General features: G+C 26.0%; 2 protein-coding genes across 2 annotated transcripts in view; both read left to right on the forward strand.

Moving 5' to 3' along the window:
- The first annotated feature begins 608 nt into the window (after nucleotides 1-608).
- On the forward strand, nucleotides 609-1,648 carry LOC122501862 (protein ecdysoneless homolog). Its single transcript, XM_043611626.1, has 4 exons — nucleotides 609-797; nucleotides 909-1,074; nucleotides 1,172-1,314; nucleotides 1,488-1,648. The coding sequence occupies exons 1-4, from the start codon at nucleotides 644-646 to the stop codon at nucleotides 1,646-1,648; spliced, it is 624 nt and encodes a 207-aa protein (XP_043467561.1). The 5' UTR covers nucleotides 609-643.
- A 2,492-nt stretch (nucleotides 1,649-4,140) lies between these two features.
- LOC122501863 (cylicin-1-like) overlaps nucleotides 4,141-26,414 on the forward strand; it is a 33,690-nt gene continuing 11,416 nt past the window's right edge. The window contains exons 1-8 of the mRNA XM_043611627.1: nucleotides 4,141-4,183; nucleotides 4,299-4,373; nucleotides 4,457-4,627; nucleotides 4,710-4,781; nucleotides 4,868-5,109; nucleotides 8,308-8,421; nucleotides 9,172-9,279; nucleotides 19,994-20,101. Of these exons, the coding sequence (XP_043467562.1) occupies nucleotides 4,141-4,183; nucleotides 4,299-4,373; nucleotides 4,457-4,627; nucleotides 4,710-4,781; nucleotides 4,868-5,109; nucleotides 8,308-8,421; nucleotides 9,172-9,279; nucleotides 19,994-20,101 (933 nt within the window). The remainder of the gene's footprint in view (nucleotides 4,184-4,298; nucleotides 4,374-4,456; nucleotides 4,628-4,709; nucleotides 4,782-4,867; nucleotides 5,110-8,307; nucleotides 8,422-9,171; nucleotides 9,280-19,993; nucleotides 20,102-26,414) is intronic.

Consider the following 26,414-nt stretch of genomic DNA (forward strand, 5'->3'; position numbering starts at 1 on the left):
AATTTGCAATAATACATATATCATTTTTCAGGTTAGGGATATTTGTTTACTAAATTGAAATCTTTTACTGCTATGGTTATTTCCACTTCAAATATATCTTTTATGTATTTTAATAACAATGCGTACAGAATATTGTTTAATACTGTACTATTAAAATGTGAAATGAGCTTAGTATACAAACACTCATAACCTCAAAATGTTTATTTAATCACGTATACCAATTATTTATATTTATTTAAAAGTACTATCTACCTATACAATTGAATTAAATATATAACACTCACTTTATTTTGACACATGATAACAACAGTTTTTCATGTTCATAATATAAGTAAAATTTATAAAAGGGGAAACCATTTTTTTTTCATAATAATAACATTGTGTCGTCTGTTTGTTTTCCCTCTAATTATTTGACGTCATACTCAAACTCGAAATATTTTGATGTATGTAGTGAAACATTCTGATTATGGATTTTACTTAATAGTTATTATGCTCTGTTCATTTTTAAATGAACGCATGCCTACTCAAGAAGTCAAGAATGCTATCTATCTACCCATCACTGTTTAGCCTTTCTTGTGTTTATAGTAGTGCTTGCGAGAAGAAAATATACTAAATTTGTTTAAATAACATTGCTACGCACGAAATGGATTTAGAAGAATTAATTATTGTATCTGTACAAGAACACACATGTTTGTACGATTTAGAATCACCTGATTATAAAAATAAAACAAAAAAATATTCAATTTGGAAAAGCATTGCCCATCGAGTCAGCAGAATGTTTAACAAGCCGTTTACAGGTATGTATTATGTGAATTCAAATTTCCCAACAAATAAAACAGTCTCTTAAAGTTTATTTTATGTATAATATATATTTACTTAAGTCTTTTGATATTTATATTTTATTACAGCTCAGAAAGTTAAGAATAAGTGGAAATATTTAAAACAAAAATATACAGAAGAGCAAAAAAAAACAACAATTTACGTTCCTTCAGGCTCAGCAGCTATCAATACCTCTAGTAATTGGAAGTATTTTACTTTAATGATGTTTATGAGAAAGTTTGTGAAACATCGAAAGTAAGAATGAAAAAATTTGTTATGCCTGTCTTATTGCTGTAATAGAAGTCAATGTTTTGTTTAAATATAATTAATTTTCAATAATTTTGTTTAATAGAACTGACAGCTCATTTAAAAGAAACAAAAATCAAAATGATGACGATAGCAATGATAGTGATGATAGCGACGATAGCGACGATAGCGACGAAGATGACGTCGATAATAATAATGATGATATTGAAGATGGTTCAACTTTTGAAGGTATAATTTCGATTTGTCTACAAAATAAGTACCAATCCGAAAATGACAAGTTTTGTTAAATGTCATTGGCACTTTTGACTCCCTACAATAATTTAAACTACTTAAAAGAAAATATTGCCTTTTCAAAACTTACACTATACAATAATAATAATAATAGTAAATATGCCTTTCAGTTGATGACGAAGATTCAGGAGAAAATAAAGTGCAGACGATGGATCCCAAAACACAAGATTATTTATCAATCATTAAAGATGTTTGGCTTCAAGTTCCTCAGCACAATAAAATAAAATGCTTCAGTAAAATAATGAAGATTATTGAAGAGAAAAAAAATTAATATTGAGAAAATTCTTCTCCGAAATTCAATAATTGTCAACTTTCAAAAATTTTAATAAAAATCTTGGCAAAATTTCAATTATATTCAAAAATTTCCCTGAATTATACTATTTTAATCAAATTCTTTAAAAGAATTCAACTATTTAACATTTTTTTAATAAAATTGTACACAAATATTTAATTATATTCGTAAATAATAAAATTTCCATAAAAGTTTAATTATTTACAAATTTTGTTATAAATTGAATTCTTTTATAAATAATAAACTCATTGCAGAATTTCAATTATTTTTAATACAATTTTAAACAAATTCCTCGAAAAATGTAATTATTCTTAAAAATTTTATTAAAATTCGTCAAAACAATTCAGTTTTTTAAAAATTTATAGATAAAATTCTTTATGAGAATTCAATTTCAACAAGCATTCAATTGTTCAATAAATAATTTACTTTTGCATTTAAATAATTGAACTCTCGTAGAATTTTCAAATAAAAATTACTTAAACATGAAATTTAAATTATAAAATAATTGAATATTTAAAGAATTTTACAATAAAAAAGAATTCGTAAATACAGTGAAGACTCCATGATCCAGACTAATGGATCCAGGTACCTATTTGAATAGTCGAAAATACGGATAATAAAAAAATACAAATAAAACAAATTTTCGATTTATAATTTTATGTATTTATTTGCATATAAATTTAAATAAGATTGAAACGAAATGAAATTCTTAACCCTTTGAGGACCAAATTCTTTCTTAAAAAATCGTTATTTTTGATTATTAAGGGGATGTAAAAGTCGAGTTAATAAAGAAAAGTTTATGTTGCCTGAAAGCAACACTGGTCCTCAAAGGGTTAAAGTCAACATTAGTAAATGTTCAGTTAGAAATAATTCAAAAGATTTACATAAAAATTTTCTTAAAATCATTAAAATACTTAAAAACGCAACATTTATTGTGAAAATTCTAAATTTACAGTATTAAATGCTTATAATCTTTAAAATTTTTTAAAAATGCATTTGAAATTTGTCCGGATAATCGAAAATCTGGATAATGGAATCTCTACTGTAAATGTAATAGAAGATTTTTTTGAGTATCTGATAATTTAATTTAATCTGGATAATGGAATCTCTAATGTAAATGTAATAGAAGATTTTTTTGAGTATCTGATAATTTTGAGAGTAAATCAGAATATTATTTATGATCAGGGAAAAAGTCAAAATTTTGTCTTAAAATCAGAGAAAAGTCTGGGAAAAACAAAATTAAATTTTTGTGACAACCCTGAGTTAAAATAAATACATTATTGTTATCAATTTTAATAAAATTCTTTTTAGAAAAAATTAAAACATATTTTACAAAATTCTTTCGAGCAATTGAATTATTTTCAAAAGTTTTTGGGACATTTTTGTCAAGAATTCAATTATTTTCACAAACAATAAAATTTTTCACTGAAATTTAAATATTTTCAATATCTATATTTTTAAAAAAATCCTCAAAAGAATTCGATTTTTAAAACAAAAAATTAATCAAATTGTTAACAAAAATTGCCTCAATTTAACTATTTTTTATTTATGTAAATAAGTTCCTATATAGGGCTAAGGAGGCCTAATTTTCGATGAAAATAAATTAAAATGCAGAGTCATAATTGTATTAATTACATTTACACAATTGTTTATAATAAACAAACATAATATATTACATTATTTTTATCATACACTATACTTACCAGATGTAATTTCATTAATTTAAATAATACCTGCAGCTTTAAACAAACTTCTAAAACAATGAGTTCATATTTTAAAACTGTCGTGCCTCGACAGTTGGCAACACGTACGTTTGTGACGTCAGCGCGTACACGTCCACGTCTGCGTTCGCGTATACGTCACCTAATGTAGACTCTACTTTAGGGTGATCGCATGGCGCGGCCCTTTTCGTTCATTGAACGTTGGTATCTTCAAGTACATCATTTCTTAATGATAATTTTTATTTAATTAATATAGAGAAAAAGATTTAAATAATTTTAAATATCTCTTAAACGGAAATAGAAAAAAATTAGTGAAGTATATTGTCAATTAACTTTTTACACAAACATTTTATTAAGATTATTATCTAGCAGGCAGCTTAAAAACCATGGTAACATTATTCGTTTATTTACAGTACTTAACACTTCTGCAAAGACATTAAGCTTTACACAAGAAGGATTAAGGGTAAATCCGATTCCAACAAAACCTACCAAAAATAAGAAAACAATTTCAAATGCAAAGCAACTACGTAAGTAAAAATTTCCTTAGATAATTAATATTTTTAATAATGTAATAGTAAGTAATAATCAAATATTATTTCTTAATTAAGTGTTTATTCTATATTTTTAATTGTTTAATAAACTTTGTATTTAAAGTCGAGATTTTATCTAAAATCTAAGAATTTTTAGCTATTAATTTATATATCAATCATATTTCAGAAGACAATTCTAAACACAAACCCGAAGTAGAATATGCAAACTCTTTCCCATCTCTCACATTTGCCAAAACAACAAGGTATTAGAAATTAATATATAAAATTCTTGTTAAAATTTGTTTTTAAAAATAAAAAAATTAATAATTTATTAAAAAACATTTTACTAGGTTCATCAGATGAAACATTATTCCACAGATGATAAAACTGAAGAGGAAGAAGACAATTCCGAAAATATATTAAATAAAACAAAAAATTCCAATGGTAAACGAAGTTAGTATTTACATACAGTGAAAATTTTAAATGTATTTTAATTATTATTACAATAATATAATTTACTTAAATTTTGAATTCAGGTGATGCTCAAAACAATAAAAATTCAATAATGGGAAAATCTAAAGACAGAATGAATAGCAGAAAAAATCTCAAACTACTTTCAACTAAAAGGAAGAAAGACTTTAAAGATGAAACTGAAAAATTAAATGATCCAAAAAGTATAACATCGCAATCTAATAAGGAACCGAAAAGTAAATTTCAATAACTTTTTTAAACTATCATTTACTGTTTTCAAAGTTTGGTATTGAATATCTTTTTAATTAATTGTTTTAGGACGAAATATTCTCGAACAAATGGACCAAAATTTGAATATTTTTACGCCCAATATCTCTTCCAAAGAACAAGGTACATATAATAAATATATTCTTAGAGTTTCAACAGACTACAGTTGATTCTATATTTCATCTTTAAATTTTCTTTATATTTTACAGAAAATCCTTTACTCCTTCAGTCTAGGATGCTAAAAGCAATGCATATATTACACATTGATCATTTGGAAATGTCTCGACAGTTAAGAGACATGCAGTCAATGTTAGTAGCAAATGGGTCCAATATCAATCTGCCTTCTACTGTTGCGGAGAAATATAAATTGGAATTGCCATTTTCAACATTGGAAGAATTTCACGCAATGGAAGAAAAATTGAAGTCCGATAAAATATTTAGGCAAGAGTTTGTAAGTACAGCACACTTATTATTATTATTATTCTAGAAACAAAATATGATATAATTATTCGATACAATCGAAGTGGAAATATTTTTTTCCTTAAATTTTTAATTTGTATAAATAATATATTTTACTATTTCTAGACAATGTTAATAAACTTGGTAGCAAACTTATACTCACAAAAATATTTCAGACTTTTTTCAAACAGTAAAACAGTACTTCAAATTAAATATATGTTTTTATGGTTTATAAAATTAATGGACTAATATAAATAATTCGTATTTTTTTAATTACTTTTTTGTAGAAGCAGACATTAAGCTACTTAGTTGATAAAAACAATGTACTATCTCGAACTTTCATCAACATTTTAAAAAATGTACTTTTCACGAGATGTAATTCTTCTGTTTAATGCATCAAAAAAAACAATTACAAAAGAGCAAGTTTTTAATAAAACTGAATTTTATAAGTGCATGTTCGGTAAGACTTAAATAATTATTTTTATCTTTCATTTAAGAAACTTTTTATAAACTAATTTTATAATTAGAATAAATGTAATCTAATAGTACCAAAAATTTTTCACCTTTTATTACCAAAAAAATGGAATTAGATAATGAACCCAAAATAACCGAAAAAGAATTTCTTCGAATTCTTTGCCCCGTCATTACGAATGCCGTAGATTGGGATGGGCACCGTAATTCTAGACCAAAAAAAGTTAATATAGAAGATCTGGAAGTTATTGTCGTAGCCCAAAATGCTGAAGTTAATTAAAGATCTACATAAATAATATATATAATGAATAAAAAAAAGTATATTTATATATATATATAAATAATTAATAACATTAAAAAATAAATACTTATATAAATTTGAAAGTTTTTTAAACGATGGAGTTTTTATTTTAAATTTAATTACTAATATTTTAATAAAATACTAAATTTTGAAAAGATCTAAGTTTACTGTATGTACCTAGATTTACAATATACTCGCTGGACAGTTAAACTATATAGCAACTAGTCGATAAAATCGTTACATTTCTGGACAGATTCTGTACAGTATATCTATCTCGTGCCAGTATAGTATCTAGAGAAACTAGACAGATTTGTTACAGTGCCATGACTATTTTCCACATGGGTACAGTAACAACATTCTTATATTATTATATAAAATAATGATTTTATTACTCAGTCATCTTTAATTACTAAAAAAGGAAGAAAATTCTTCACGTTTTATAATAATATTTTCTTTCAAGCTATTATTGAGTTTGAAAGTTTTGAAATATTTTTTTCTATGAAAAAATAATAATGATTAAAAAAGAAATAACGTTATTGATATTTTCGAATACTTTTACAATTAAAGAAATTCTTAAATAAATGTACCAAATGAAATTATTTTTTTGAGTATTTAATCATTTTTACTGTGAATCAGAATATTCTTTAGGGTAAGAAAACAAAAATTTTGTCTGGAAATCAGGAAAAAGTCAGGGAAAAAGAAAAGTAAAAAAAAAAAAAAATGTTTAGAAAAAAAAAATGAAAAATGTTTAGAATAGTGAAATTTTTCAAGAAATTCGATTAAAATTGTATTAAAAATAATTAATACTGCCAACAGTTTTATTATTTCTTAAAATGATTAAATATTGAGAAAAAACTTTAAAAATATTTGTAAATATTTGAATTCCTGTAACATTTTTATTATTAATGAAAATAATTAAATGTTTGCGTACAATTTTATTAAAATTGGTTTTGAATAATAAATTCTTTTGGGTAATTTTATTAAAATAGTAGATATTAAAAATCATTGAAATGAAGAAAATTTTTGAATATAATTGAAATTTTACCAAGAATTTTATTAAAGTTTTTATCAAATAAAATTGTTTATATTGTGGCCTTGGGTCCACCCAAGGCAACAATATAAACAATTTTATTTGACAAAAATTATGGTCCTGAAAACACTCTACGTTATTAAAGTTTTTAAAAATAATTGAATTTTGAAGAAGAATTTTATTGTTTACAAAGATTGTTGAAATTTTTACGAGAATTTTAAACAATTTTTGAATATTATAGAATTATACAGGGCGCGAAGTAAGTCAGTATTTTCCGTAAAAGTCAGGAAAATTTTGTCAGGTCCGTAAAAGTCAGTAATTTTTTGTGAGAGTCCGTATAAGGAAATTTTTAAATAATTATTTTTGCTATTTATTAAAGCCAAACTTTATTTACTATTAGTGTTTTTAAAATAAAAATTTCTAAACTTTGCGATAGTAAAAAAATTTTTTCAAAAAATAATATTATTTATGAAAAAATTTAGTTTGAAAGATAACCTTTTAAATATCTCAAAACACGTCATCTCCGATTTTTTTTATACTTATGTCAAAATAAAACTTAAATATTCTAGTATTATTCCCTGTAAATATTATAATGGAAAATTCAGTGGGATTTGAGAAATTATTTAATTTTTACAAAGATTTCAGAGGTTTTAACCTCTGAAATCTGAAGATTTGAAAAAAACAAATTTCGCTCGGTACATGCATTATAACCTCTGATATCTTTGTAAAATTTAATTAATTTCTTAAATTCCCTTGAATTGTCCATTATAATATCCACAAGGAATAAAACTAGAATATTTAAGCTTTATTTTGACATAAGTTTAAAGAAATCGGAGGTGACGTGTTTTGAGATATTCAAAAGTTTATCTTTCAAAACAAATTTTTTTCATAAGTATCACATAATATTCACATTCTTTTAAAAAAAATGTTTACTATCGTAAAGTTAAGAAATTTTTCTTTTAAAAACACTATAGTAGTAAATAAAGTTTGCCTTTAATAAATAGGGGAAATAATCATTTAAAAATTGCCTTACAATAGCAATTTTTTGTGAAGAGGGTCGTTTTGAAATGGAATGCCTCTTATATTCTTTTTTAATGACAATTATTTGCTGAAAGTAATATAGTTTTATTGAAGAGAGGATGATGTTAAGTTTTTTCTTTTTCATATAATAATCTATAAGATTCGCATAAATAATTTCTTTTTATTCTGAATATTATTAGCGACAGTATTTTCAAAGGCTCATCTCGCTTCGCGCCCTAAATTATAGAAATTGAGAATAAAAAATTTTAGAAAATAAGAAAAAAATGTTTTGTCTTCTTTTTGATAATTTTAAAAAATAAATATATATATACATATAAAATATAAATACATATGTATTGATATTGCAGGGTAAACAAAACATCACTGATACCGATGATGAAAATAAAAAAAAGGAGATATCTGCCCCAATCACTGAGGACAAAACCGACAAAACTCCAAATGACAAGGGAGATAATCAGCAGGTAGTAAGGGAACGTTCATAAACTACGTAGCACATCAAGGGGGAGGGGGGGTCAAACTATTGTCTACCATAAGATGAAAAAATGGCGCTAATACATGTAATTGCGTCTACGTGAGGGGAGCGGGTTAAAATTTCAAAAAAATTGGTCTACGTAGTTTATGAACGTTCCCTAAAACAAGAATTTTGTGCCAAACCGTGATTTTATTTTAACAAAAAAGAAGATTTATAATATTAATTTGTTTTTAAAAAATCGCTTTTATTTCAGTTTTTATAGATAATTATACCGTTCTCTAAATTTTAATTAGTTAAAAATAATTAATTTCACAGTAATAAATCTGGATGTAAATAAATTTGAAAAAAATTATCAAATTAATAACAATTTTGTGAAATTCAATTGAAAAAAATCAAATGTGTTAAAGAATTTCATTAACTTTTAAACAAATAAAATTTTGAAAGTATTTCAATTTAATAATTGATATAAGTAATTGAATTTCATAAAGAGTAACATTCTTATGTATTCATGTGTTTCTTAATGCGAAGATTAATAATTAAAATTGTTATTAGTTAATTCAAAAAAATTTACACACATAACATTTTTAAATAAAATTGAATTTTCGCAAATTTTTTTGAAAATTCTGCAAAATAAGATTTTTGTAATTTTTTAATTCTATTATTTCAAGATAATTGAATTCTTATAAACAAATAATTGGAAATTCTTGACGTAATTATAATTTAAATGATATTATTACAGAATAAACAAAACCTCACTGATTTTAATGATGGAGATGATGCGGAGGAGACAGCATCTGTATTATCGACTGGGGACAAATCTCCAAACGGCAAAAAGGATAGTCAGCAGGTAGTAAACATTATGATAATAATAATACCAATAAATAATTAATAACTATTCTAAGGGTGTCTATTAACCGGGAATTTAATTTGACCGGTAAAATCCAGGAATAAACAAAGAATTTAATGCCAAACCGAGATTTTTTTTACCAAATTAAAAAAAGATTTATAATTTTAATTAGTTTTTAAAAAATCGCTTTTATTTTAATTTTTATAGATAACTTACCGTTCTGTAAATTTGAATTAGTTAAAAATAATTAATTTGACAGTAAAAAATCAGGATGAAAATAAATTTGGAAAAAATTATCCAATTAATAAGAATTTTGTGAAATTCAATTAAAAAAAATCAAATTTGTTAAATAATTTCATTAACTTTTTAACAAACAAAATTTTGAAAGTATTTCAATTTAATAATTGATATAAGTAATTAAATCTAATAAAGAGTAACATTCTTATGTATTGTTACGTCCGTAACCTATTACTCTATAAATTATATTACTAATGTATGTGTGTTGTATTTACCTTATATATTTTTAACTCTTATAATCTATATTTTAATTATTGCATTATATTCAGTATATTTCTCTATTAAAATATTGTAATTATCATTTATACAATTTCTGTATTAGTATTATATTTAATACATTTTTCTATTTTAATATTGTATTCTATTGTCATATATTATTTGCATATTGATTACTATACAAATGTACACTATGTATTTTGAAACTGTAACAATCCAAGAAAGGAAAGTAATACTATTACTCATGTAAAAAGAATAACGATGAAGCGACAATTCGACAACCTTCTAAAAACGTAGGCCGGACGAAAGAAAGTAAAAGCAGCAAACCCCGAGAAGTTTAGGTGAACAACAAACGCCGAGAAACTTAACGAAAGGGCGATACGTACAATCTCCCGGAGGAAATATCAACAACGCATAGAGAAATTCTTTCGCTATTAACTAGCACAAGGAGAAACAAATTTTAGCACGTGTACAATTTTTCGGCATCATTACAGTTATGAAAATCTAATATAAAAAGAGCAAGCAGTTTCATTCAGCAGAGAGTAATAATTTGAAAGCCAACCTTATAACATCTTCAGTACAGAGAGTAATAATTTGAAAGCCAACCTTATAACATCTTCAGTACAGAGAGTAATAATTTGAAAGCCAACCTCATAACATCTTCAGTAGAGAGAGTAATTTTTTGGGAATCAACCTGTACACATCGTAAAACCATCGCTCTAGTATAAAGAGTATATCATCAACGAGTGAATTATATCTTCAAGTTTTTATTTTTGAAACGAAGTTCGAATCACTGATTTAAAGTACAACTTAATAATTTCCAAAAATATATTAAATTGGAAATAAACCCAAGTATCAACGAAAGTATAATATTGAAACGCAGTTCCAAGTTTCAACAAATCTTTTATTGAAGTATTACACATTTCGAACCATCGAAATTTGTTCAAGAGGCGACAACTGTCTGGAAGAAAGCAGATATTTTCAAAATACAATACACTATCTCATTAGTGTAAACAAGAGGATCAACACTCAACCATTAAGGACAACTGTCACAGCCCCAGTGCGTCTAGCCCTCAACACCATTAGAGATCGGACAAGCAGATACAACCACCAGTTCAAACAACACCAGTAATCGTTATTCTTTAAAAGTAAGATTTTCTAAACTCAATTATACTCATTGTATTTTGTCAATTCTTTTCTTTCTTGTTGGTTTTTAAATAAATTATTCTCTCAGTACATTTAGTAGGCTCATTGACTTATCCTCATCCCAAATTAGATTCATTTATGAAACTAATTTAAAACGAGGAACGTTAGGAATATTTAAAAAGGTTTCTTGTTGTTTTCGACGTAACAGAAGCCCTTTTAAATTTTGGTGCATCGGCCCGGGAAAATTATAAAGTCGATCAGCCACTATTTTGTCAAATTTTTAATAAAATTCGAAAATTTTAATTAATATAATTTTTAAATTAATAAAATAATTAAATAAAATAAATCAATGAGTATACCAATTGTGAAAAAAAGGAAAAATTTTTTAGTAATAAATAATAATAACAAATAGTATCAACATACATTAAAAAAAATATAATCAGTAACATTTAATAAGAAAAATAGATTTTTTAATTTGGTACATTTTATGCTAATTGATAATATAATACAAGATTTAAGTCGCAAGGTGCATTCATAAATATACATCATAAATTGGTATTGATGAATAGAGGTTCAAGTCCACTTAACTTTTTCAAGTCGCACGGTGCATTTATTGGTTTAATTCTGTATTAATATTAATAAATAGAGGTTCGAGTCCTCTTAACTTATAATTATTAAAGTTGCAAGGTGCATTCATCAAATTAAATCCTGTGTTATATTACTGAATAGAGGTTCGAGTCCTCTAGACTTATGGAATTTTTTGTCTTGTATTTGAATCATTTTTTATATTTGATTGTGCTAAAACAAAATTTGTTTTGTTCATTTAATTGTGATTTGTTATTATTATTAAATATTTGAATATATTTTAATATACTGAAGCAATATAAAAATATTAACCACAAAAGAGAAGTGTATTTTATATTGAAGAGACAAGATTGACAATTTTACAATTATTACGTATATTATAAATTTTGATAATATGACATTTTTTAATGTCTTCTTCGAATAAAAATACTACCGATTCCTCACATTTAACTCGTTTTCAAATAAAAAATAATCCAGATTTAGAATTGAATTCGGGAATTCCTAATTATAAAACAAAACCATCAACAAGTACACTCAGATATTCTAAAGAAAACTCTAATCCCTTAGAATTACAGAAACAGTTTGACTCAGGCTATATTTATTCTCAACTTTTTGATACTGACGATAATTCTTTCGACAGTAACAGTAACGATAGTGAAAATACCATTACAGAAAAAACCTTAGTTGAACAAAATTCAAATAAAAGCTTAAATAAACCTTTAACTGACGAAATTGAGACAAACGATAACTCTGAAAATAATTCTCTCGATAACACTAGAGATAATAATAACTTTGAAGAAAACATGGCTCTTCCAAATAATCAGCAAGTGTCATTACGCGACGCTTTAGAAACAATACCAATGTTTGACGGAAAAAACATACCACTATCTGTATTTATTGAAAGTTGTTTAGAAGCAAAATCTATGCTTCCTGATAATGCACAAGTACAAACAAATTGAGTAAAATTAATTAGGAGTCGAATTTCGGGTGAAGCAAGAAGAATTATAATAGGAAATAATTTTAATACAGTAGAACAGTTAACAGAAAGGTTAAAACAAATTTACGCGCCAGCAAAATCTGTATATCAGTTACAAGGAGAACTAGGAGCAATATATATGTGGGAACACGAAAATGTAATTTCTTATGGGTCAAGAATCGCAGAAGCAGCAGAAAGAATATTAGACGCGCACAGAATTAGCAATGAAAATAGAGTAGATAAACCATTTAAAGCAAGTTTAGATAAAACAACTGTTGATTGTTTTTCGCGAGGACTTAGACCAGAAATTGAAATACGAATTGGAACAGCAGATACATTTCAAGAGATAGTTAATAAAGCAGTAGAAATAGAAAGAAGATTGTTATCACACCGCGAACTAAGAAAAAGTGAGCATAATACTGAATATAATTCTCATCTTAAAAATAATAAAGACTTTGCTAAAACAACAAAAATTAATATCGCTCAAGATAATATAATAACTTGTTTAGTTTGTGGAAAGAAAGGTCATTTTGCAGTAAACTGTTTTCAACTTAATAAATTGATAGGACCAAGACGAGAAAACTCTTCTTACCCAGGACCACGACAAAATTTTTCAAACCAAAATCAGAATCGATTTAACAATCAAAATCCAATGTTTAATAGATTTCAAAGTCAAAACTTTTACAAAAATCAACAACGAAATTTTTTTCAAGAACCAAGAACTACCAATACAACAAACTTCGCAAGTAGAAATCAAAGTATAATGTGTAATCATTGCAAAAAGTTAGGACACATTTCCACTAATTGTAGGAAAAAGATGTGGGATGATAACAATAAACAACAACAAACAAATTCACAAACACAAAATCAGGAAAACTCCAAAATTCCTCTTCAGTAGGGTGCTCTGAGGAGGAATTAAGAAGAAATTACTATGCATCCAGAAACATCAATTTAGCAAAAACTAATACAATTCCATATATTCGAATTGACACTAAAGAGTTAAAAGTTCCAACAACAATGATGATTGACACAGGAGCAGGACCAAATCTGTTAAAAATTCGCGCATTAAATTCTGATATAAAAATTGATGAAAATAAATGTCTTAAATTAACAGGAATTAACGATCACGCAGTTTATACTTTAGGACAAGTAGAAATTAATATTTTCGGAATTCCAACAACTTTTAACCTTTTATCTAATGAAGTTCCAATTGAACATGACGGTATACTAGGAACAGAATTTTTTGTCAAAAATAAAGTAAAAATTAATTACGAAGAAGGACATCTAGAAATCAATAAACAAAAATTTAATTTTGATTTAAAAAATTATTTTTCAATACCAGCAAGATCAATCTATAATATTCATGTAAAAATTTTAAATAAAGATAAAAAAGAAGGTTATATTCCAAGACTAAAAGTAAAAGATGGTGTCTACTTAGGTGATGCAGTAGTTTCAAACATGGAAGGCTTAGCTTATTTAAAAGCAATTAATACCCTAAATGAATCAATAGACATACCAATTTTTGAAGTAAACTTAGAAGATTTTGATGAAGTAAAACAAGAAACTCAAATAAACAAATCTGATATTAAAAGTGAAGACTCATCAATTCAAAAAATCATTGATGTATTTTCAAAAAATGTTAAATCAGAAAATGTTTTCAACATTACAGGCAACGATAGAGTTGAAGAAATAAAAAAATTACTTCGTCTCGACCATTTAAATAAAGAAGAATTACAACACATGATGAATTTAGTAAAAAATTATTCAGATAGATTCCATATACCTGGAGAATATTTAGAAGGGACTGACCTAATAAAGCACAGAATTATAACTACCGACGATACACCGATCGTAACTAAACAATATAGATTTCCGCCTGTCCATAAAGAAGAAATGACACGTCAAGTGAACGAATTATTGAAACAGAAAATTATTAAACACTCCGACTCACCATACAATACACCGATATGGATAGTACCCAAAAAAGATGATTCACAGGGAAATAAAAAATGGAGATTAGTTTTGGATTTTAGGAAACTCAACGAACGAACAGTAGGTCAATTTTACCCACTCCCTAATATTACGGACCTACTTGACCAACTAGGTAATGCTCAATATTTTTCAGTCTTTGACTTGGCGTCAGGTTTCCATCAAATAAAAATGGATCCTAGAGATTCTTATAAGACAGCTTTTTCAACGCCATTTGGACACTATGAATTTGATAGAATGCCTTTTGGATTGAAAAATTCACCAAGCACATTCCAAAAACTTATTGACCAAGTATTGTTGGGTTTACAAGGATCAGAACTATTTGTTTATTTAGACGACATTGTGATTTATGCAGACACCTTAGAAGAACATGAAGAAAAATTCTCGAAACTTATGGAACGACTACGTTTTGCTAATTTAAAACTCCAGCCAGATAAATGTGAATTTTTGAGGTTAGAAGTAGGATACTTAGGACACATAATTGATAAAAATGGGGTACGACCTGACCCGAAAAAAGTAGAAGCTGTTTAAAAATTTCCACTACCCAAAAATGTAAAAAATATAAAACAATTTTTAGGACTAGCAGGATATTATCGTAAATTTATAGACGGTTTTTCAAAAATAGCAAATCCTTTGAATCAACTTTTAAGAAAAGATGTACCCTTTTTTTGGACTGATAAACAACAAATAGCTTTCGATACGCTAAAGAATAAACTCTGTGAGGAACCGCTATTAAAAAGACCAGACTTCTCACAACCATTTATACTTACAACGGATGCTTCAGGTTTTGCAATAGGAGGTATATTATCACAAGGTATAATCGGCAAGGATCAACCAGTCGCTTATACATCACGAACATTAAGCGAATGTGAAAGAAAATATGACACCTATGAAAAGGAAGCATTAGCAATCATTTACAGTGTGCAACATTTTCGACCATATCTTTATGGAAGAAAATTTACGTTAGTTACGGATCACAAACCATTAGTTTGGTTTCAAAATTCAAAAGATCCTTGCTCAAGAGTAACAAGATGGAAGCTGAAACTAGCTGAGTACGATTTTCATGTTGTCTACAAAGCAGGCAAAACCAATGTTAATGCTGATGCCTTATCCAGAAACCCAGTCGAAGATATTATTGAAGAAAAAATCCAAGGAATAAAAGAAGAAGAAATTGAAAAAACCCAGGAAAATCAGGAAAACATAATGAAATGTGTGCAAGAAAAAATTAAAGAATATATACATTGTGTAGCAAACGAAAATAAAAACTATATGAATTCGGAGATAATAAAAAATCTCCATGATATTGAAAGAATATTTGAAGATAATAAATCCTATGAAAATTCGGATATATTAAGAACTTTTCGATCTATTAAAAAAATATTTGAGGACAATGAATCCTACATGAATTTTGAGATAAAGAAAAGTCTCCAATCTATTGAAAGAATATTTAAGGACAATGCATCCTATTTGAATTTGGAGATAAGAAAAAGTCTCCCATATATGGAAAAAATAATTATTGACAATGAATGCTACATGAATTCGGAGATAATAAAAATTCTCCAAAGTATTAAAAGAAATTATTGTACAAGTGACGAAACTTGTAACGTTATAACCAGAAATCAAAGAAAAATACAAGAAAATGATAATCAAGAAAACAAAAATGAAGAAATCCAAGAATTTGAAAATGAAATAATAAATGCACATAAAACAAAGAAACGAGGTAGACCGAAGAAACAAAGCACACGTTTGAATACCTCCTTTTCCAAGAAGAGAAGGGGAAGACCAAAACAGGTTTATTAAACAAAAATCAAAATTGAAGAAACACGAAGAAATAGATCAAGGCTACGAAAATTCCAATTCTGAAGTATCATCTGAAGAAGAAGATAATTTAGTAGAGAACGAAGATTGTGAAAATTTAAATGTAAAACAAGAAAGATATATTATCGACTGTAGAGACCAATTACCAATGCGTAGAGACAACCTAACCTACTTTCTTTCAGTCAATGGAGATCCTCGAGATAATGGCTCCAGATCACTTGCCAAACGTGAGAAATTGCCAAATTTTGGTAAACTTCAATTAGGTATAGCAGAAAAAAAAGAGAGGTATATATTACCATATCGCTCTCCTTATAGAAAATGAAATAAAAGAAAATTTATCTGATACAATAAAAAGAATTAAAACTACAATTATTTCAATGAAAAATTTATGCGAAGAATTAAAATTAAAAAGCATAAGTATTGCAAAGACAGCCCAAATAAATAATATAACTTGGGACGAAATCCTGTCAATGATAAAGTTAATTTTTGAAAATTCATTTGTAAAAGTTGTTGTATGCAGTGGACATACAAAATATCCCACAAAAGAAGAATATATGCAGTTAATTGAAGAAGCTCATTCAAGTTCAGTTGGAGGACATAAAGGTGTAACCAAAACTTATGGAAGAATACGACAAAATTATTAAATTGGGAAAATATGAAAAATAATATTCAAAAATATATACAAAGTTGCCTCCAATGTCAATTAAAAAAATTAGTTAGAGTAAAAACAAAAGACCCAATGATTAACCAGGTACAGCATTCGAGAAAATAGCAATGGACATCGTTGGACCATTACCAAAAACTAAAAATGGGAGTGAATATATATTAACAATACAAGATAATTTAACTAAATATTCATTAGCAATTGCACTTCCAAATCATCAAGCAAGTACAATAGCTGATGCATTTATTAAAAAATTTATTTGTATTTTTGGATCACCCAAAGGAGTATTAACAGAACAGGGGACAGATTTTTTAAGTAATTTAATGAGAAGATTAGCAAAAAGATTTAGAATACGACAATTTAAAACAACCGCTTTTCATCCCCAGTCTAACGGTTCAATCGAAAGATCTCATCACGTTTTAGGAGAATATTTAAAACAATTTATCAATAAAAATGAAGAATGGGATGATTGGTTAGAATTAGCCATGTTCTCATATAATACAAGCATTCATGAAGGCACCAAATGCACCCCGTACGAGTTAATTTTTGGAAAATTAGCGCGATTGCCATCAAGCGATCCACCACTTGAACATGAAAAATTGGAGACTTACGATCAATATTTAACAGACTTAATAACGAGACTTCATGAAATGAGAAACATTGCTAGAGAAAACTTGATTCTAGCAAAAGAAAAGTCAAAATTTTATTACGATAGAAATTGTAATCCACAAAATCTTAAACTCGGTGATGAAGTATTTCTACTACACGGAGGAAAAATTCATAAATTTGCAAATCAATATACAGGACCACATAAAATATTAGAAATTTTAAATAAAGGAAACGTTAAAATACAAGTTAAAAATAAACAAAAAATAGTACAAACAAACAGACTTAAACTATCACGAATTAAACAAGAGTAATAAAACTGGATTATTTTTTTTATAAAAATAACTATTTGTATAAAATTATTCCTAGTTTTATGTTTCAGAAAAGGACTAAAAAATTGAGTTATTTTTACTGAATTCAATTTTTATAACTGATAAACAAAATTTTTAATTATATTTTTTCACTATAATAATAATCTAATTGAAAAAAATACTTCTTTAAAAAAAATTCGCAAATTTAAATTAAATTTTTATAAAATTTCGACAATTTTTTTTTAATTTGTAATGACTTTATCTTAGATCTTAAGCACAATTCTACATACTTATTTTGCACTAAAAGAAATTGAAACTCAATTTTTTCACACAGTAAATTAAACTTTGTTACTTATTTTATACCAATTTATTGAAGAAGAAACTAAAAATGTCATTATTCAAAATTCTATTATCAAAATAAAATTATTTAAAATTCGTTCTCAACACATATTAAATTATGTCCAAATGTAGCATGAGAACAAAAGAAAACTGCATAAATGTAACAACTAAAAGCAACAAAATATAAGAAATAAAGACACATTTTAAAAATTGTTAAATCTGAAATATAAAATGCGTCTTAAATATAAAAATTTAATATTTTCCATCTGTAAAATTAAAAGTACAAAATTTTGTTTCAGAAATGTAAAAGAAAAATATTGTATTCTATTGTCATATATTATTTGCATATTGATTACTATACAAATGTACACTATGTATTTTGAAACTGTAACAATCCAAGAAAGGAAAGTAATACTATTACTCATGTAAAAAGAATAACGATGAAGCGACAATTCGACAACCTTCTAAAAACGTAGGCCGGACGAAAGAAAGTAAAAGCAGCAAACCCCGAGAAGTTTAGGTGAACAACAAACGCCGAGAAACTTAACGAAAGGGCGATACGTACAATCTCCCGGAGGAAATATCAACAACGCATAGAGAAATTCTTTCGCTATTAACTAGCACAAGGAGAAACAAATTTTAGCAAGTGTACAATTTTTCGGCATCATTACAGTTATGAAAATCTAATATAAAAAGAGCAAGCAGTTTCATTCAGCAGAGAGTAATAATTTGAAAGCCAACCTTATAACATCTTCAGTACAGAGAGTAATAATTTGAAAGCCAACCTTATAACATCTTCAGTACAGAGAGTAATAATTTGAAAGCCAACCTCATAACATCTTCAGTAGAGAGAGTAATTTTTTGGGAATCAACCTGTACACATCGTAAAACCATCGCTCTAGTATAAAGAGTATATCATCAACGAGTGAATTATATCTTCAAGTTTTTATTTTTGAAACGAAGTTCGAATCACTGATTTAAAGTACAACTTAATAATTTCCAAAAATATATTAAATTGGAAATAAACCCAAGTATCAACGAAAGTATAATATTGAAACGCAGTTCCAAGTTTCAACAAATCTTTTATTGAAGTATTACACATTTCGAACCATCGAAATTTGTTCAAGAGGCGACAACTGTCTGGAAGAAAGCAGATATTTTCAAAATACAATACACTATCTCATTAGTGTAAACAAGAGGATCAACACTCAACCATTAAGGACAACTGTCACAGCCCCAGTGCGTCTAGCCCTCAACACCATTAGAGATCGGACAAGCAGATACAACCACCAGTTCAAACAACACCAGTAATCGTTATTCTTTAAAAGTAAGATTTTCTAAACTCAATTATACTCATTGTATTTTGTCAATTCTTTTCTTTCTTGTTGGTTTTTAAATAAATTATTCTCTGAGTACATTTAGTAGGCTCATTGACTTATCCTCATCCCAAATTAGATTCATTTATGAAACTAATTTAAAACAAGGAACGTTAGGAATATTTAAAAAGGTTTCTTGTTGTTTTTGACGTAACAGTATTCATGTTTCTTAATGCGGAGATTAATAATTAAAATTGTTATTAGTTAATTTAAAAAGATATACACACATAACATTTTTTAATAAAATTGAATTTTTACAAAATTTTTTTTAAATTCTGCAAAATAAGATTTTTGTAATTTTTCGACTCTATTATTTCAAGATAACTGAATTTTTATAAACAAATAATTCGAAATTCTTGACGTAATTATAATTGTAATGATATTATTACAGAATAAAGAAAACCTCACTGATTTTAATGATGGAGATGATGCAGAGGAGACAGCATCTGCATTATCGACTGGGGACAAATCTCCAAACGGCAAAAATAATAGTCAGCAGGTAGTAAACATTATGATAATAATAATACCAATAAATATCAATAAATAATTAATAACTATTCTAAGGGTGTCTATTAACCGGGAATTTAATTTGACCGGTAAAGTCCAGGAAAAAACCAAGAATTTAATGCCAAACCGGGAATTTTTTTACCAAATTAAAAAAAGATTTATAATTTTAATTTGTTTTTAAAAAATCGCATTTATTTTAATTTTTATAGATAACATACCGTTCTCTAAATTTGAATTAGTTAAAAATAATTAATTTGACAGTAAAAAATCAGTCACTGATTGAAATATAGGATGTAAATAAACTTGAAAAAAATTATCCAATCAATAAAAATTTTATGAAATTCAATTGAAAAACAATTAAATTTGTTAAAGAATTTCATTAAAAAGTTTTGAAAAAACGAATTTTCAAATTATTAAATTAATTAAAATTTTATTTTTAAAAATTTCTTCACAATATATATTCAATTACTTTCATAAATAGTAAAACTCGTAGCAAAAATTCAATAATAATTATTTTTTAGAAAAAAATTCTTCCTCAGAATTTTCGAAACTAAAATTATCTTTCTAAATAATTAAATTGTTCTCCACAATTTAATTATTTTCAAAAATTTTAATTAAATTTTACGCAAACAGTTAATTATTTTAATAAATATCTAATAATATTCTTTGGAAGGATTCAATTACTTATATAATTAGTAAAATCGATGTCTTCATGTTTTATTACAATTAAAGATGACCGAGTGATAAAATCATTATTTTATATTATAAGACTTTATAAAAAAAATTGGCAAGTAATTGAATTTTGCAGAATAATTTTGATATTTACAAAAATAATTGAAATTTTAAGAATTTTAAAAAATTTTCCAAAATAATTGAATATCTGTGAAGAATTTTCATACTTTTGAAGATAACTGCATTTTGAAAAGAATTTTATCAGAACTTTTGAAAATAATTAAATTTCCAGGATGAATTTTATTATTTATGAAGATAAATAAAATTTTGACGAGGAATTTTAAAAAAAATTTGAAAATAATAGAATTTCTAGGATGAATTTTTTTATTTATAAAGATAATTGAAATTTTGACAAGAATTTTATTATTACTAGCGACATGTACCTCACTCGCTAACGCTCGTTCGGTTGTATTTAAACTCATTTGTTTTTACTTATTTATTTTTATTTCTTTGAACTAAGTAAATATTTACTGGACATAAATATTTTAATTTATGGTATCAAATAAATAGTTATTTGAACCAAATACAAATTACTTAAGTCAATTAAATGGAATAATTTGATCTAATAAATATTGCTTTAAATCAATTATGAAAATTATTGGATTCAATAATGCATATTATTATTAGATTTTCACGGCAGCAAATGCTGACTGAGTATAGAAAAATTGTTCACGACGCTCTTTGCCAACATTGCTTTTTTGACATAAACTTGAAAAAAATTATAAAAAATGTTTATGAATGTTTATAAACATAAATTTATTGAATAAAATTAATATTTTACTTTTCAGTTATTCATTTTTTATTTTTATTTAATTTAATAATAATTTAACATAATTGTCTAATTTTATAAATAATAAATTATTTAAACAAATTAAAATTATAAACAAAATTTAAACTTTAATGTCAACAATAATTTGGTTCTTATTAAAATACTATTATACTTCTAACTATGAATAAAAAATTATTAAAAATTACCACTTGTAAAATGTTAAATGCAATAAGTAAAGTTATTTAATTCTATTATTAAAAATTTAGTTTTTTATTACCGTCAACCGGGACTATTTTGTGCACCAAATAGCTTTTTTTTATTTAAAGATTTATTTAAATTCAGAATTAAGAGAATAAAGAAAATCAACTTTTGATGTATGTTGTGGACATCCTTCTGAAGGTTTCCTATAAATTTTGCAAAGAAAAAAATTTTTTTGTCTTAGTTATAGTCATTGAAAGTCGTGCACACAATAACTCCCGGGATGGGGCTATTCTGTGCATCGAACTTTGTTTTTCTATAATGTTGCGTAAACAATTTTTTTAATCGTTTCTGCTTTATGAAATCTTTTGTGTATATATTTGAGAGTAAATTAAAAAAAGAATGACCTAGTAAAATTTTTTTTGTAGATATATTGTACAAAAAATGTAAAATAAAGCACTAAACTTTTGCTAAAATCTGGATTTACTAAAAGTTAACAATCTTTCTTTAAATTGTATATTACGCAGATATTAAATAACATTTTCTTCTTTTTTAATATATATTTTATAATAATATACTAATATAATTATAAAATGATCGTTTAAACACTTATAAATAACTTTAAAACATCATTTCAATAGGAGCTTTTTTAATGGTTTTGAATGATATTTTTAAATAACTTGAAATAAATATTTTTAAGGTTAAATAGATAAGAATTTAATATCTAATATGATTTTCAAGTTATTTTAAGAGAAACGAGAAAATAGTTTTAAAACTAATTTTAAAAACTTATAAATATTAATTAATGTTCATTTTTTGAGGTTGCGTTGTGCACCGGTAGAGCTTTTAATCGTTTTAATGATTTTAATTAACGTATTTACAGTTTTTTGACAGAAAAGTAAGACAAAAATGTATAAAAATGATAAACAGAATCTTCTTTACTTACTAAATAAAATATTTATGAAAAATATTTTATTTTTTTAAGTGCACAAAATAGCCCCATGGAATCCTGGTTTTTCAGTTTTTTCCACTTTTCTCTTAAAATAATGAATAAAAAGTTAGCGCATTACGTATGTATCATCACAACACAATTGAAAACAAATATCTAACTCAGTTTATGAGATACATAAAAACTCTAGAAGATCTGGTATAATTTTTCCGAACTTTCAAAATTTTTGACACAAATTTTCCGTTTTTAGGAATTTTTTTCTCTTAATTGCCAAAGAATTAAATAATAACATTTAGTGCTCTCTATTGTCATGTAATAAAACTTTCATTTCACAAAATAGCAGATTAAAATAATTCATTTTAATAATTTTTTTCATTAAAAAACTCGCGTGCACAAAATAGCCCCCGGATGCACAAAATAGCCCCAGTTGACGGTATTTCTAACGTATCTTTTTTTTCTCATCTTTGATTCAAAAATTGTAAGTCTAAATGATACTGAGATGTTAAGGCAATGTTTCACCGTAATATTAATATAGTATTCCAAGGTAATGTTGAATGAATATTAAGGGAATATTCCCTGAAAATATTCCAAAATTTCATACTTTGAAAAAATTTGACTTTTTTTCTCTTTATCTTCTTTTTTTTAGTAAAAACGAATTCAATGGTATTTTCAACATATTAAATATTAGCTGGGAACATTCCCTCAACATCACCCTGGAATATTCCATTAATATTACGGTGGAACATTCCTTCAACATCATCCTGGAATATTACTTCGATATTACCATGGAACATTCCCTAAATGTTATCTTGGAATATTCCTGTGCGGCAGACATTTTAATATTACTTTAAGATCTTTAGAACATTCCACTGGAATATTCCCAATATGAAATGCATTATTCCCTTCAATTTAAGGTACTACTACACATTAGAATTTAAAAAAATTTTATTTTTTTTATTGTATTTTTTAACTCCTTATGGCTTTAGAAAACACCTCCTAAAGTATTTAAAACCAATTGTAAAAAATAAAAGTAAATTTTTCAAAAAATATTCAATTAATGTAAAAAGTCATTGACAAATTAAGTAAGGCTTTAAGGGGATGGTGGGGTCCAGCTTTTTGTTACGACCAGTAGAAACATTGGTACTAATGTATGTAACAGTGTCTGAAATAAAAAAAATGGTGGTGTTTCAATTTGCAAAAGAATTTTAGGTAATTTATGGATGGCCTCTAACGATACATATAAGTTTAAACGCGTTTTTCTCAAAATAACGTTTTCTCAAATTGCGGATAGTTTATCTCTGAATCTACTAAACCGATTTTAATAAATAATAACTCGTTTTGTTTGTTAGCATGTCCTGTGTGAGAATTTACCAGAAAATGGTCAAAAAATTAAAAAAAGACATTTTTGCAGACTAGAAAAATACTGAAAAACCTAGTGTATTTTGACAAAAATTATTCAAACATCTGCTATTTTTTTATTTTAGTCCATTTTTCATTAATGGTGGTAGATTTCTACACGGAGAAAAATGAAAAAATGATTTATGCAGTCAGTGTAGTACTCCTTTATAGAATAATATGTGACAGGTACACACTATAGTATTAGAAGTTTCATAGCTAAACACTTTGGGACTCAACACAAGTTATTCCATTCATCAGCTTAAACAAGACTGTTTATATAGTCTAAGAGGGAATAAGAGTATACAAAATTGGAATGAGAAATTACTTTCTCACGTAATTGTTAAAAGAACGCGGCAGTGTACAAAACACAAGTCAATAATAGAAGCGAATATTGAACAACTAGTACTCAGTCCAGTTCTTTCGAAAAATGAACGCCGCGTGCACATAAAGTAGATACCTACTCGAAAACCACAAGTTATTCTCTCTCTCTCACACTAATGGTCGTTCACTTATTTTACCGTTTCACTTAGAGCAAGTTTCACCAACTTCCGATTAAAAGTTAATCAATGATTAAAGACAGTTTAAAGGCTTCTGATTGGTTAATTGAGGATTTAATCATTGATTAACTTTTAATTGGTGTTGGTGAATTCGGCCCTTACTCTTACTACTCTCAACTATTATGCAGTGCAATTAAGTTAATTAAATTATTGAATATTGCTGTGAGAATAATTAATTATACATGTCATTCAAGGTCAATTCACTATTTTGTACACGTAAAAAAAAGAATAATCACATTTACCATGAAGAGTCTTAAACTTGAAAAAAGTTAAGAAAAAATTAATGTTTTTTATTTATTTATTATTAAATTCTAATAACCGTATCAAATTTAAACTAGTTGACAATATTATTTATTCAATATTATGAATATTGTTGACATTCATACTTACATTAATTACAAAGTAAAATCGACGCATATTCTTATTTATTTCATTGGTAAGGGATGTTTCTTAAATAGGAAATTTCCCCCATCGAGATAAACTGTCCGCAATTGGATACACTGTTAAAAATGTTCTGAATATTCCGATAAAATTCAGACACAAATGTAACAAAATTTTCCAAATGATGGTACTGAAAGCATTTATATGTTACATTTGCTTGAAATTTACTACACGTTTCTTATGATTTCTAAATGTTACTCAAAATTCAAAATTTTTAGTAAAAATCCTTATGAGTAACGGAATTCTAACTTCAGTCAAACTAAAATCAGTAACTAGTTAAGGAAATTTAATGAAATGTAACTGAAAATTTGGGAATAGTTTTAAAAAGTATAAAGAGTAACTGAAAATTACGAAACTGTAACAAAATTTTCAGTTACCACAGCTGAATTAAGATGCGCACAATTACTTTCGCGCCGCTTGGGTCTGTTGCAGGAAATACATAACTGAAAATGCCCTTCGAAAAAGTGGTTGTGCGTAGAAAATGTTTCATTGTATAAAGTTATTTAAATAAGTAAAAAAGTGTTATAAATTATTTTTAAAGTTTCATAAGTGATCATTCTTGGGATTAAAAAGTTGAAGCATATTTCCACATATAAAAAGTATGTACAAAATCTATTTTTATTCATGCTCCATTACACGTATTAGATATTTTTGAAGAAAAATCGTCCTGCAAAATGGAATGTCCATGCTAGGAACCAGTACCGTAACTATGATGAGCTTATTGATATTCAGAGCAATCAAAGTTGTGATACTTTTGATACTTTATTAATAAATGAATGATTAATATTATTTGATTGAATAAATAGTTTTGTGCATAAAAAGTAAGAAATAAATATTATTTATATTATTTACTAGTTGTTTTTTGATCAAATTTATTTATAAACCATAAATAAATAATTTTTAAACAATAACATTATTATTAAATATTTTTAAGTTTAAATAATTTTTTACTGAAAATCTAGTGGGATAGAAAAAATTGTGAGACAAACTTAGAAATAATGAAGTTATACATATTAAATTGTACTTTGTATTTTAATGTAAATTATGTTCGCTATCACTGATGAGTGTCATTAAAATTTATTGTTTCAGTTTTGTTCAGTTCTGATTATTAAGCAATATGTAACATTTGAGTTACATATTATTGTTTAATAATCAAAACTGGAAAAAGCGGTAGCAAAATTTTTAGGAAAAATAAAAAAATTCAAGCTATGACATGTTATGAAATATTATGAAACTAAAAAAAAATTTCGGAAAGGAGCAA

Source organism: Leptopilina heterotoma, unplaced genomic scaffold (assembly GCF_015476425.1).
Source record: "Leptopilina heterotoma isolate Lh14 unplaced genomic scaffold, ASM1547642v1 Lhet_217, whole genome shotgun sequence".
NCBI classification, from domain to species: domain Eukaryota; kingdom Metazoa; phylum Arthropoda; class Insecta; order Hymenoptera; family Figitidae; genus Leptopilina; species Leptopilina heterotoma.